The sequence below is a fragment of the Catharus ustulatus genome, chromosome 27, assembly GCF_009819885.2.
Source record: "Catharus ustulatus isolate bCatUst1 chromosome 27, bCatUst1.pri.v2, whole genome shotgun sequence".
NCBI lineage: Eukaryota > Metazoa > Chordata > Aves > Passeriformes > Turdidae > Catharus > Catharus ustulatus.
In genome coordinates this window covers 4,658,911-4,671,911 of record NC_046247.1, presented here as the reverse complement: position 1 = coordinate 4,671,911, position 13,001 = coordinate 4,658,911, and the positions used below count along the sequence as shown (strand labels likewise).

Below are 13,001 nucleotides of genomic sequence, written 5' to 3'. Positions count from 1 at the left end.
CTTAGTGTAATTATTGCAAGGAAAATACATCTTGGTGTAGTGGAATAAAGTTTAGTCATGGAATGGGATGGAAAGGGCCTTAAAGCCCATCTTGTTCCAACCCCCGTGCTGTGGGCAGGGACACCTCCCACTGCCCCACGGTGCTCCAGGCCCTGTCCAGCCTGGCCTTGGACACTGCCAGGGGTGTTGGAATAGTTCAGTGTAACAAATTAAACAGTGCAGTTGAACTGCAGTCTTTATTTTGCATGTGGCATGTTGGCATTTGTGAACCTGGTGGTTTTCAAAAACAAAGATGAGAGCGCTTGGCTCTGCCACAGACCTTGCCTGTCCCTTGTCACTGCCACAGACCTTGCCTGTCCCTTGGCATTGCCACAGACCTTGCCTGTCCCTTGTCACTGCCACAGGCCTTGCCTGTCCCTTGGCACTGCCACAGACCTTGCCTGTCCCTTGGCTCTGTCACAGACCTTGCCCCTGCCACCCCACATCACCTGCAGAAGCTGTTAACCTTCATGGGACAATGTTCCTGTTGTCTGTCCATCCTGCTGTCACACATGTTCTACCACCACAGACACCCTTGAAGGTGCAAAGTGACTGAGGATTACTCTGTTGTCAGAGGGGTCTGAGCCTGTTTAGTCCCTGGGATGTGGACTTGTGTTCTGAGCAGTGCAGGGATCCAAGGAATTGCTGCCCTCTCTTGCTGCTTCCTAACAGTAGCTGCTGATCCCTTGCTGCAAGAACCAGTCCCAGAAGCTTTGCCTTTTGATTGGATGATCAGCAGTAATATTAATGTATTTATGTAACACTGTATTTTTTTACTGATTATCTCAAGTTTGGTTTGTTTTTTTTTTCCAATTGCACTTCCAGCCGTACCATCTATGGATCATTCTTTTGATGGAATATCCATAAAAATGGAGGAAGGTGCCTACCAGAGAAAAGCTAACTCTTGAAATTTCAGACAAATCCTCCAGTTCCTTAGGAAAGGAATCATAAATGGGGCCAAGATGCATTGTGTTTTTAATATGTGGTTATTGCTTTCCGTGTAGTGTAGTGAAACTCGTGGGAGAATCCAAATTCCTTCTTGATCAGAAACACCATGAGCAACACAGGAAAATCCACCCATCCCATTTCAAATATTGGGACATAATGCTCAGCATATGTGCAGAAACTGATGACTGTGCAGGTTGTACCGAGGAAACAGTGTTTCCTTAAAAATAACAATTACCTTAAAAAGAAACCCCTAAAGCAGGAGGCTGCTGCTAATCCCAATGCAAGCACTGCCCAAAATTCCTTCTGGAGTTGGGGTTGTCAGAGCTGTGTCCTCCCCCTAACCATGGTGTGAGTCTGAGCTGCAGCCTCTGAGGTTGGCCTGGGGCTGGGACTTCCTTCCCCTGTTCGTTTATCAGGGGAACCATCTGTTACTCACTTGAAATGCTTCAAAAGCCAAGGCATCATATGATGAGATGAACCAAGCTCACATCTGAAGCAGAAGAGCCCTTTTCTGTGAGGGGGAGGATCTGGTTGAATCTGTAGAATCTGCAATGATCTGCAGAATCTGTAATGCAGGAAAGCAATGCAACATAATAAAGCCAATGCTGGGAAATACTCTATTTTGAGAAACCAAATTTGCATGTTCTGATCAGGTCTGAGTGCTTCTGTCGGGGAGTGGCCACTAACAGCTCTGCTCTGTCCCTTCTCAACACCAAATCAGTCTGTCCTGTCTCAACTCCACCACAAAGGCATTGTTTTCCTCATTGACTGACTTGATAACTGAGCTGGAAGGCTCCAAATCACTGGCTGGGTGATTTTTTTCACTGAGTAGCAACATGAAAGCAGTATTTTTCCTTCTGCAGAAGTGGAAGTCAGAACACCACGAGCTCTACTTGCATCACTGAATCAGATCAGTGTCTAGTAGGTGAAACAACATGAGGATTATGGAATAAATATAGAATGGAGTAACTTCAGTGTTACTGTTCTTCAGCAATAGTCCCATTTTGGGAGATAAGCTGATTAATCCACCCCCACTCTCCCCATACCCTGCACAATGATTGGCAAATAATATTGCTGGAGGCTGGTGCTGAGCAGTAGGTGTTGGGTGCTTCATCTGCATCCTTGATGAGCTGCACCACTAAGAAGCAGTTTGGAGGAGGATGAGACAGTATTGGGAATCTGCCAGGGTACTCCAGACAGGATCCTTGGTGAAATGCTGAACTTCTAGGACAGATTTTCCCAAAGCTGACTCTCAGTCCTGTGTCCTCTAGCACCCCTGGATACCTCCCTGGCAGCAGCAGAGTCTGCTTTTCTGATCAGGAGGAGGTGTTTGTGTTTTGTAGTGCAGGAACAAGGCCGAGTTCTTAATCCTGGGTTTCCTGGGCTGTGTGTGACCAGTGAGCTCAGCCAGACAGAAATAGGTTTGGGTTCCACCTGCTGGGGAGCAGGGTGGGCACACAGGTGTCAGCTGTGAAAGCATTTCCCCAGTGCTGAGAGTAACAAATGAAGAAAAAGCAATGCTGCTCCATTTCTGGGGGCTCAGAGTGTCACTGGAGAGGAATATGGGAGAAACTTAAAATGATCAGCAGGGCAGGTTTAATAGGGAAACGTGGGGAAATGTGGCTGCTTGAATTCTCTGCCAGTGGAGCCACACAAAACTTTAATTTGGGTTTTTTCCTGATGCTTTCCTGTAAACTTCAAACTGCACTGGTAATACACTTACAGACTTCTTAAAAAGCAATAAAATTCTTGCTGTGTGCCCACCTGCAGACAGAAAAATAGTGCTTCATGTTGGTACTGTGCCTTGGGATCTCTGCTGGGTGTCACCTGTGCCCAAGTGTGTCACCTGGGCACCCCTGACCCTCGTGTCTCCTAGGGAAAGATAAGAAGGGGAGCTGCAACCTGTCTCGAGTGGACAGCACCACCTGCCTCTTCCCTGTGGAGGAGAAAGCTGTGGAATATTACTTTGCTTCTGATGCCAGGTAGGGTTTTCCAGCACCTCTGGTGTATGTAGAAATATCGTGGTTAAGCCCTCTTGAACAAGAGGTGGGGAGGCTCTGGTTTCTTTGTGAATAAAGTAAATTATGTGCACGTGGCCATTACTTCACAAATACTAACCAAAAGAGAGTTGATGTTAAAATCATGAACACTGGCCTTGGAATAGAGTGTTACCATTCTTCAGGCTCATCTGTTGGTAAGATTTCCCAGTGTTAGGGAACCTGAGAGAGTACTGACCTAAATTAGCAGAACAGATGCTAATTATGAGGAGAATTGTGTTGATTGTGCAGGGATCTCTGCACACATGCAATTCATCATCAGAGATGGTTATATTGTAATCCCAGAGCAGTGAGGACAGACCAGCAGCCTTAGCAGAGCTTTTGGGGTTCTGTGGCTCAAGAGAAATGAGAGCTTGCTCCAGGAATGTAAAAATACGGCCATGGTTGGCATCTGCAGCTCTTTGCAGCAGAGAATCGTGGAGACTCTCAGGACACCCCTATGTATTCTGGTTTTAGAGCTTTTCAGAGACACTTCAGAGAGTGCTGCTGAGCAGATCTTGGGTGCTTTAACAGGGAACAAAGCTGTCCCTGGCTTTACAGATGGGCAAAGTGAGGGATAGGGAGGGACAGTGGCTTATCCCTGGAAAAACCAGGGAAGGAACCTGTTCCTGTGTCTGAGTGGCCTGTGCCCAGGGCAAATCCCTGCCCTCCTGCCCTCATAGCTCCAGATAGATCCCATTGCTGCACATGCTGCTTTGTCTGAGCAGTTTAGAGCTTCTCCCTAGAGCAGGCCCTGAAATCAGTGATGAGCCAGGTAAAAAAATCCAGTTCCACTGGCAGATGTGCTTGACAAGAATGGCCCGATTGTAAAAGAGGAGGAAATTCTCGATTCCAGAGCTGGGTATGGGGTGGTGGGAAGGGCTGTGCTCCCCAGAGCAGGGTGTGATGTCCCCTGTGTCCCCACAGTGCTGTCATCGAGCACACCAACCGCGTGATCTTCCTGGAGGACGACGACGTGGCGGCCGTGGTGGACGGGCGGCTGTCCATCCACCGCGTCAAGCGCACGGCCGGCGACCACCCGGGCCGGGCCGTGCAGACCCTGCAGATGGAGCTGCAGCAGATCATGAAGGGTGGGTGAGAGTGATATGTGGAAAAGATGCTGTAACTTGTGAGAAATGACATTTAGAAAGTACAGTAATTTCACGATTATAAGCCGCACTGAGTATAAGCCGCACTTCCGGGTGCAGCAACTTTTCATTCTTTGTCCATACATAAGCCACACCTGATTATAAGCTGCAAGTTACAATGCAGAGTGTGATAAAAGGTTGTTGAAGATGGGGGACAGTGATCCTTATCTCCATGGGAGATACTCTGCTAATGGGCCATCCATTGAAACCAGGCAGGGCATTGTTCTTTATCTTTTCACAACCCATCCTTCCTCCAGCCAGTCATTTTCTGCTAATGGCCATTGAGTCCCACTGTGGGACTGATAAAATTACTGCATCCCATTGGGAGTTGCTCCAGCCAGGGGGAAGAGCCCAACATTTCTTACCAAGATAAAAACAGAGGGTTTGGGACACTAAGGGAGCCCCTTTCTCCACTGGACTCCAGAGGAAAACGGGATTTCTCCACATCACCACTGGACTCCAGAGGGAAACTGCACCTTGTACAGGAGCACTGCTCCAGCTGAGCCACATCTGTCACTGCAGGAGGATGCAGCCACCATGGAATGGGACTGCTGCCAACACCCTGCCTGACGGGGTGTCAGGTTGTACTCTGACTGTGTCAGGGTTTGGAGTTTGTTTCTTTGTAGTATTGTATTTCTATTTTAATTTCCCTAGTACAGAACTGTTATTCCTAATTCCCATATTTTTGCCTGAAAGCCCCTTGATTTCAAAATTATAATAATTTGGAGGGAGGGGGTTTACATTCTCCATTTCAAAGAGAATCTCCTGCCTTTCTCAGCACACACCTGTCCTCCAAACTAAAACAGCAACTTTTTGTTCTTTGTCCATATATAAGCTGCACCTGATTATAAGCTGCACTTTGGGTTCGGACCAAAATTTTAGTCAAAATGGTGCAGCTTATAATGGTGAAATTACTGTAGGTGTGCATTTATTCAGCGCTGAGGTGCACGGGGATAATCCCTCCCAAAGCATGCACCCCAAAACTTCAAACTTCTGCTCCATTTATTCCCTAAAAGCCTAGGGTTACACAATCTGCCTAATACATTCTTTATTCCCATAACTCATTTTACACAGTTTTCACAAACCTCGTGTGTAACAAAAATTGGCTAGTAGTTTCCTTACTCCCTCATTCATTGGTCAGAAGGTGATTTTGTGTGTATGAGCTAAGCTTCAGGTGTTTACATTTTTCCTTTGTGGGTTCTCATGGAACAGATCTAATGTTTATGCAGGTACTACTTGTTTTTCTCCCTCAGAATAGGTTGTTGTGTTAACTCTCATTCCTACGATTGCTTTGCCTGGGAACTTGCAAGCTGCACTTACAAGAAGTGACAGGCTGGCTTTGGCAATCTAGCAGGGCAAGGTGTGATTTCAAAAGGCCTTTCTTTTACCTGTCTGCAGCACAATGGAGCTTTCCCTGTAGTCATTGACACCTTACTGAGGAGAATTGTGGGGCTGAGGGTTTTGCCTCCTGCTTGGAGCCATCTGATTTTTACAGGACTGATCCCTCACAAACTTGCCAGTCTGGATCTGCCCTTCACTGACACCTTCCAGTAACTTGAATCAAGCTCTCATAATGAGCGGATGTTTTGGCAGAAAAAGTAGTGTCAGTTTAATAATCTTTGTCTGGTCCAAGCTTTTCCCTACACAGACAGAAAAAATGGCAATTTCCAGGAGGTAATTCCTAATTTAAGTTACCAGGAGGTAAAGTGTTCTAATTTGTTTTCTATCTTTTTTCATAGGTAACTTCAGCTCATTCATGCAGAAGGAAATATTTGAACAGCCAGAATCTGTTGTTAACACAATGAGAGGAAGGGTCAACTTTGATGACTACACTGGTAATTGAGCTTGGGCCCCCCTCACTCCTGGCAGCTCAGTATCCAGCAGTTATTTGGGGTGGCTACAGGGGAGGAAGTGAGTGATGGAGTGGGAGATGGAAACCTGGCTGGTATGAGATGAAGTGTGTGTCAGAGCTCCAGAATTCCACGTGCTGGTGGCAAGGTCCCGTTTTGTGATGGTTTTTGGCACAGTTGGGTGATGGGGATGGTAACATGCTGTTAGCACCAGTGATCTTGGGAACTTCTCCTACCTGGCCACCCTGATCTTGCTCTCTGATCTTGCTCACAGTGAACCTTGGTGGGCTGAAGGATCACATCAAGGAGATCCAAAGGTGTCGGCGTTTGATCCTCATCGCCTGTGGCACGAGTTACCACGCAGGAGTGGCAGTGAGTGCTGGGCTCTGGAGCCTGGGCTGGTCTCAGTGCCAGAATCAGAGAGTGGGGTGGGCTGCAGGGACCTTAAAGCCCATCAGTGCCACCCCTGCCATGGGCAGTGGGCAGGGACACTTCTCACTGTCCCACGCTGCTCCAAGCCCCTGTGTCCAACCTGGCCTTGGACACTGCCAGGGATCCAGGGGCAGCCACAGCTGCTCTGGGCACCCTGTGCCAGGGCCTGCCCATCCTCTCAGGGAAGAGTTTTGTCCTAATAATCTCATTCAAGTCTACTCCTTTTCAGTTTAAAGCCATTCCCTTTTGTCCTACCACTCCATCCCTTGTCCCAAATCCCTCTTCAGCCCCCTTGGAGCCCCTTCAGGCACTGGCAGAGACTCTAAGGTCTCCCTGAGAGTGCATGGAGTGTGCCAAGCAGATTAAGAATTGATGTCAGATTAGGGAATTGATCCTTAACCTTAATGAGGTTAAGAGTAAGCAAGGGCACACAGGTGAATGAAGGAGGACCCTTGTGAAAGCTGCAAACACCAGACTCAGTTCACAGCAGCAGCAGGAGGAAATAAAAGCTGATGAAGCTGAACTTGGGGAAGTGGTTCCTGCATCTTCCATGGCTGTGGAAGGCTTTGAAAAACAAAAGCTGCTCTGTTAAGAAAGGCAGCTGGCAGGGGAGGGATGATGCAGGAGCAGAATGCAAACAGGCTGCCAGGAGCCAGGTGGGGTAGTTTGAGTTTTTCAGGCTGCAGTCTGATGCACACACAGGACACCCAGCACTGCATAATTTATATGGAATGTTATATAATAAGTGAGCCTTACTGAAGAGAAGTTTCTGTTTGAGGGAGGAGTTGGCCTCACAGGCTGGTGGTAATGCCAAGGAAGGTAAGGTTGCTTCTCACAGGGCTTGTTGGTGACTTGAGTGTGGGCAATACTGAGTAATTAAAGTGTAATCCAGCACTGATTTTCACACAGAGTTTTAACAGTAATATTTTCCAGTATGGCAGCTAGAAAGCTTTTTTTGTGCAAACCCCTGTTTTTATAACCATGATGTAATGGCTGACTTGCTGCCCCTCCTTGTGCCAGACCCGCCAGGTGCTGGAAGAGCTGACTGAGTTACCTGTCATGGTGGAGCTGGCCAGTGACTTCCTGGACAGGAACACCCCTGTGTTCAGGGATGATGTCTGCTTCTTCCTCAGCCAGTCAGGTACAAGTTCCCCTGCCACCCCTCACTCCCTGCTGCCCAAAATTGAGGAAGGAGGCAGCAGGGCCCAGGTTGGTGACTGTGTGTGATGTGAGTGAGGGAGCACACTCAGGTTCCAGGACAGGCAGCACCAGGGGGGTTCTCTCCCTCCCTCTGCAGCTGCTGCATGGCTCCTGGGGCTGACAGGTGTAACAGGAGTTTTGTTTCCTTGCTCTGCATCAATCAACAGACTGCAGAGTGCTGCTGAGCTAAGGAGGAAGGCAGCTCCACTGTTCTCTGGAACAGTTTGAGTTCTCTAGTTAAAGCACCACCATATGGTGGATTGGAGCCACAGAAGAAATGAAACTCTCTGACATGAATAACAAAAAATCCAACTAACTTGTAATGGAGTGGGAGATAAAAGGCACACTGAGGCATAAAATAATTCATATGAGGTATTTCATATTTTCAAGGACAACTGCGATACAAAACTACTTTTTTCCCCCCTTAGTTGCATTTCAGGTTTTTATGACTGATCTTCAGCTGGGACAATAAAACCAGTCAGTACTTTTTTCCCACAGGTTAAAACACCCTTTTGGGAGCAATTTTTTTCTTCTCTGTAGCAACTTTTTTCTTCTCAGCACCAAGTGTCTCAGAATATTCTTTCTGTGAGGGGCTAAGAGTCAAGTTCTCCCTGAGGTTTTTGTGTCCCTTAGAGCCAGTCCTGTCCCAGTCTAACAGGGAAAATTCTTGAGGGCACACAAGGGGTTGCATCTTTCCCTGAAGTGTTGGATGTGGCAAACTAACAAAGATTTTCCTGGAACCTGAGCTTGCTCATCAACCCAAAGTAAACACTGAGCTCAAATAACTTGCTCCCCCCACCCATAAATCTGTTTTTAGAGTAGATTCCCATCTTCCACATCTGACTTTGAGTGGAGAACTGTGCAGGACAGGTCTGGGCACTAAGGAGAAAGGCACTGACCTCATCTGGGAGTGCTCAGAGCTGTGTCCTTTCAGGACTAAAGCAAACTGGTGACACGAGCTGCAAGGCACAGCAGCTTCCATTCACAGCCCATCTCTGGAGCTCAGCCCATGAGCAGCTCAAGACATCCCTGAAATGTGTTTCCCCCCCACCTCCCTACCCAGATGAATTTTTACTAAGCAGGAAAATGAATGAAGTTGATTTTGTTAAAGGGACAACCCTTGAACTCCCCTTTGTGCATTTCCCACCTGCAGTGGCACTGAGCATCCATCCCTGTGTGTGCTCCCTGTGCTTCCCTGTGCTTCCCTGTGTTCCAGGGGAAACAGCAGACACTCTGATGTGCCTTCGGTACTGCAAGGAGAGGGGAGCCCTGACCGTGGGCATCACCAACACCGTGGGCAGCTCCATCTCCCGCGAGACCGACTGCGGCGTGCACATCAACGCGGGCCCCGAGATCGGCGTGGCCAGCACCAAGGTGGGCACAGCCCAACCCCTCCCTGCTTGTTTGGGGTGTTCCTGATCTGGAACCCCTCCTGGAAGGCCTGGCTGTGACAGCTACAGACCAGCAGCACCCTGCGTGTTCTCTGTCCTGGAGCTTGCAGAGGGCTTTTGTTTGGGGTCCCTTAGAAAAATGAAATAATTGAAGGATACTTCATTAAACATTGTAAACAAATGGTCTCAGAAGGAATGATTCCCTAAAAGGCCAGAATGCTCTTTGCCATTGTCTTGAGGTGCAGGCTCAGTTTAAACTAAGGGCAGAGATGAAAAATGGATAGACAAGATAATGGAAACTTTGTCTGTAACTCCCTCACTGGCTCTGCTTCGCCAAAGAAAATAAGATATTAAAACTACACTTTTAGCAAATGGGGGAATGGTCTTTTACAGAAACCTACTATTTGTGTCCAGGTAACAGGATTATTGTGGCAGTGTGAGATACAGTATAAAACAACTTACTTTGCTACCTTTCATTTTGGTGAAGTGCTTCTGCATGGTGAAATCTGCTTTGGTTTAGTTATATTTAGAGGCGAGATGATGTCAATCTGTTACATAAATTCAGCCAAAAAACCACATTTGAGTTTAATAGTTCATTGGGGAATTTGATCATGGAAAATTCATGAGTCTCTTACAAGAAACTCTTGAACGAGCTGTTTGTCCCTGTTGTTTTCACATGGCCAACAGTTACAGTTTGGAGATAAATGACATTTTTTCTCTGATGATGTGGGGTGTTACCAAAGCTGTGCACATATGAAATAAAAACTTGAAAAGTTTCTGCCCTGAGGTTGCCCAGAACTTCCTTTTGAGAATATTCTGAACAACCCAGGCATGTTAATGTGGCTGCTGGGTGCTATGGGCTTCTGCAGTCTCCAGCTGCATGAAGCAGAACAGCTCCCATTCCACAGCAGACTCCTCCAGGCAGCATCATTGCAGCTTTTCTCAGTTCCTTCAGAGCCATTTCAATCTCCTCCAGTGCAGCCACATGGAAGTTTGTCTGGTCATTGCTTAGGAAGGGACAAAAATACTCCACACCTTGATCTTACCTCTGCATGACTTCAGTGCCAGGCTGGCCCCAAGCCCTTTTCATAACATTTGTCTTGCAAGGACCTCAGAGGCCAAACTGCAGCTGCTGTTGCAGTGTCCCTCAAGTGTCCCTGTGACCAGACCTGCCCTGGTATGAGCCCTCCTGTCACCTGCCTATGCAGGGATTGCCCCCAAAGGGGAGGAGTTCAGGAGAGTCTGTTCTTAAAGAAGGCAAGTGGGAAATCACAGCTACTTTTGTGTTCTCTGAGTGTGGTCCAAAAACATCACAGCTGGTTGAGATTGGTTGTCACGGACTTCCACCAAACATCTCCAGGCAGTGCCCTGCTCCTCCCCAGTCCTCTCAGGAGTCACTTGCAGTAAAGGAGGGCATGGCCATAAAATATGGTTTAGCAGTCAACCAGGGAAGCTTAGAATAAGAAATCTTGGTTGTTGTATCTGAATCTCCTGGAGTATGAGGAGATCATTGAGATGTGCCCGAGTGAGATTTTCCCTCATGAGCTCACGTTAATTTTTGCTGCTCACTTGGAATCAAAGCTGCCACTTGGTGTCATGTTGAGAGCAAGGGCACAGCTGGGCTGAGGATTTCACCTGTTGGGTGCAGCAGTAATGTTTCTCTCATGCCCCACTGCAGGCCTACACCAGCCAGTTCGTGTCCCTGGTGATGTTTGCCCTGATGATGTGTGACGACAGGATCTCCATGCAGGAGCGGCGCAAGGAGATCATGCGGGGGCTGAAGGGGCTGCCAGGTGGGACCCTGGGCTGGGGGAGCTCAGCAGGGCTGGATTTGCAGGGAGGGGCTGGGGAGGTCAGGAGAGCTGTCACCATGCCTTGTAGCCACATTCTCTCATGTGTCTCCAGGCCACCAAACTGGAGCAGGAAAACTGAGCCCAGGGTTTTACAGGTCACTGCTGGGAGTGTGAGTGAGGGGTGCAGTGTGAGGTACACACATGAGCACACTCAATCTGGGTTTTTTCTCTTCCCTCTAGACTTGATTAAAGAAGTGCTGAGCATGGATGATGAAATCCAGAAGCTGGCCACAGAGCTGTACCATCAGAAGTCTGTCCTCATCATGGGACGTGGTTACCACTATGCCACGTGTCTGGAGGGAGCCTTGGTAAGATTTCTTCATTTAAAGCTGACTCAGACACAGCCACAGCATTCAGACCTGAGCAACATCTGGCTCCAGGTGCAGCTGTAAATGCAGCCATGGCTCTGGTGTGTTGGCCAGCACTGGGTTAAATTCAAGGCCCTGGCACAGGGTGCCCAGAGAAGCTTTGTCTGTCCCTGGATCCCTGGAAGTGCCCAAGGCCAGGCTGCACAGGGCTTAGAGCAGCCTGGGATGGTGGAAGGTGTCCCTGCCCACTGGGACTGGATGGACTTCAAGTCCCTTTCCACCCAGACTGTGCCATGATTACAAATACCTGAAAGTCACTGCAACAGTGCTGAAGCTGCTGCTGGGGGATTCCCATGTCACAGCCTTCAGTGGGTTGGAAGGGTGTATTTTCCATTTGAGGAGATTGCTGTTGTTTTCAGTGCTGTGTCCCCCCTGCAAACGTGTCCTCTTTGCCTTTGCCTGCCCAGTCAGGCCAGGAGGGTGGCTGTGGTGGCTGCAGTTCTAAGGGCTCTGGTGGTTTGGTGGCACAACTGGCCGTGTTGGTGGCTGCAAACAGCCCAGCCCAAGGGCGCTGCTTGCATCTGGCCTTTTGGCCCGACCGATCTGCATCTGAGAGGAGCCAGAACTGAATTTTACAAAGTGCCAAGAATTCATGGAGATGGTTACAAAAACATAACAAGGTTGCTCAAGTTTCATTAATTCTTTTCCCCCTTCTAGAAAATTAAAGAGATCACCTACATGCACTCAGAAGGGATCCTGGCTGGGGAGCTGAAGCACGGCCCCCTGGCCCTGGTGGACAAGCTCATGCCTGTGATCATGATCATCATGAGAGACCACACCTATGCCAAGTGCCAGAACGCTCTCCAGCAGGTCATTGCACGGCAGGTGAGGGCCTGGCAAGGTCTGCAGAGCTCCAGAGGTGATGCTTTTAATAGAAAAGTAGTTCACAGACACACAGACCGTCCACTTTGGTGTCACTGCCTGTGTGTGAGTTCAGTAAATGCTGTGGGCATTTCAACAGCAGGTTTTGCAGCAATTGCAGAACCCTGGCATGATCTGTTTAACCCTTAAATACCCTGCAGGGCTGCCCAGGGGATGTGAAGCTATTTGGTTCCAAAATAAGTATTAAATTTTGCCACTGGCACTCTACACAGAAGCGAGGAAAGAACCTTCCATATCTTTCCTTCAGCATTCCCTCTGTTGCAGGGCCGGCCTGTGGTGATTTGTGACAAGGAGGACATTGAGACCATTAAGAACAACAAAAGAACAATCAAAGTTCCCCACTCAGTGGACTGTCTGCAGGGGATCCTGAGTGTGATCCCCCTCCAGCTGCTGGCCTTCCACCTGGCCGTACTCAGGGGCTATGATGTGAGTACAGCATTCCTCCCCCCTCTCTCCTGTGTGCTGCTGTGTGCTGGGTGATGCTGCCAGGCTCGGGGGGTTCTCTGTGCCACTGCTTGAGCTGCTGCAGTGCCCAGGCCACGGCCAGGTGTGGCCAGTGCAGAACTGGGAGGAGGTCCAGGACATGTGGCTGAGTGTGGTGCAGCTGAGCTGGGATGTGTGCTTGTGGTCTGGTAGGAGAGCCAGGCTCTGGAGGGCTGTAGGGAGCTAAAGGGAAGGTGACAGTCCTCAGAAGGGTGTTTGGCAAAGTGTGGTGTTAGCTGTTTGATCTTAATACAGACACTGGCCTCCACCTATTATCAGTGACCTCTTACCACCTGAGCACTGCAACCACATGGACTAAGGAGCTTGCTCCTTAGTTCTGACAGAGCAGTTGTCACAACTAAGGTTGTGGA

At 48.6% G+C, this 13,001-nt stretch overlaps 1 protein-coding gene across 1 annotated transcript in view; it reads left to right on the top strand.

The window, feature by feature from the left end:
• GFPT1 (glutamine--fructose-6-phosphate transaminase 1) overlaps nt 1–13,001 on the top strand; it is a 28,270-nt gene that overhangs the window by 11,305 nt on the left and 3,964 nt on the right. Inside the window, exons 9-18 of the mRNA XM_033081116.2 lie at nt 2,864–2,969; nt 3,951–4,114; nt 5,911–6,006; nt 6,296–6,393; nt 7,474–7,594; nt 8,870–9,027; nt 10,723–10,837; nt 11,078–11,205; nt 11,923–12,090; nt 12,412–12,573. Coding sequence (XP_032937007.1) covers nt 2,864–2,969; nt 3,951–4,114; nt 5,911–6,006; nt 6,296–6,393; nt 7,474–7,594; nt 8,870–9,027; nt 10,723–10,837; nt 11,078–11,205; nt 11,923–12,090; nt 12,412–12,573 — 1,316 coding nt within the window. The remainder of the gene's footprint in view (nt 1–2,863; nt 2,970–3,950; nt 4,115–5,910; nt 6,007–6,295; nt 6,394–7,473; nt 7,595–8,869; nt 9,028–10,722; nt 10,838–11,077; nt 11,206–11,922; nt 12,091–12,411; nt 12,574–13,001) is intronic.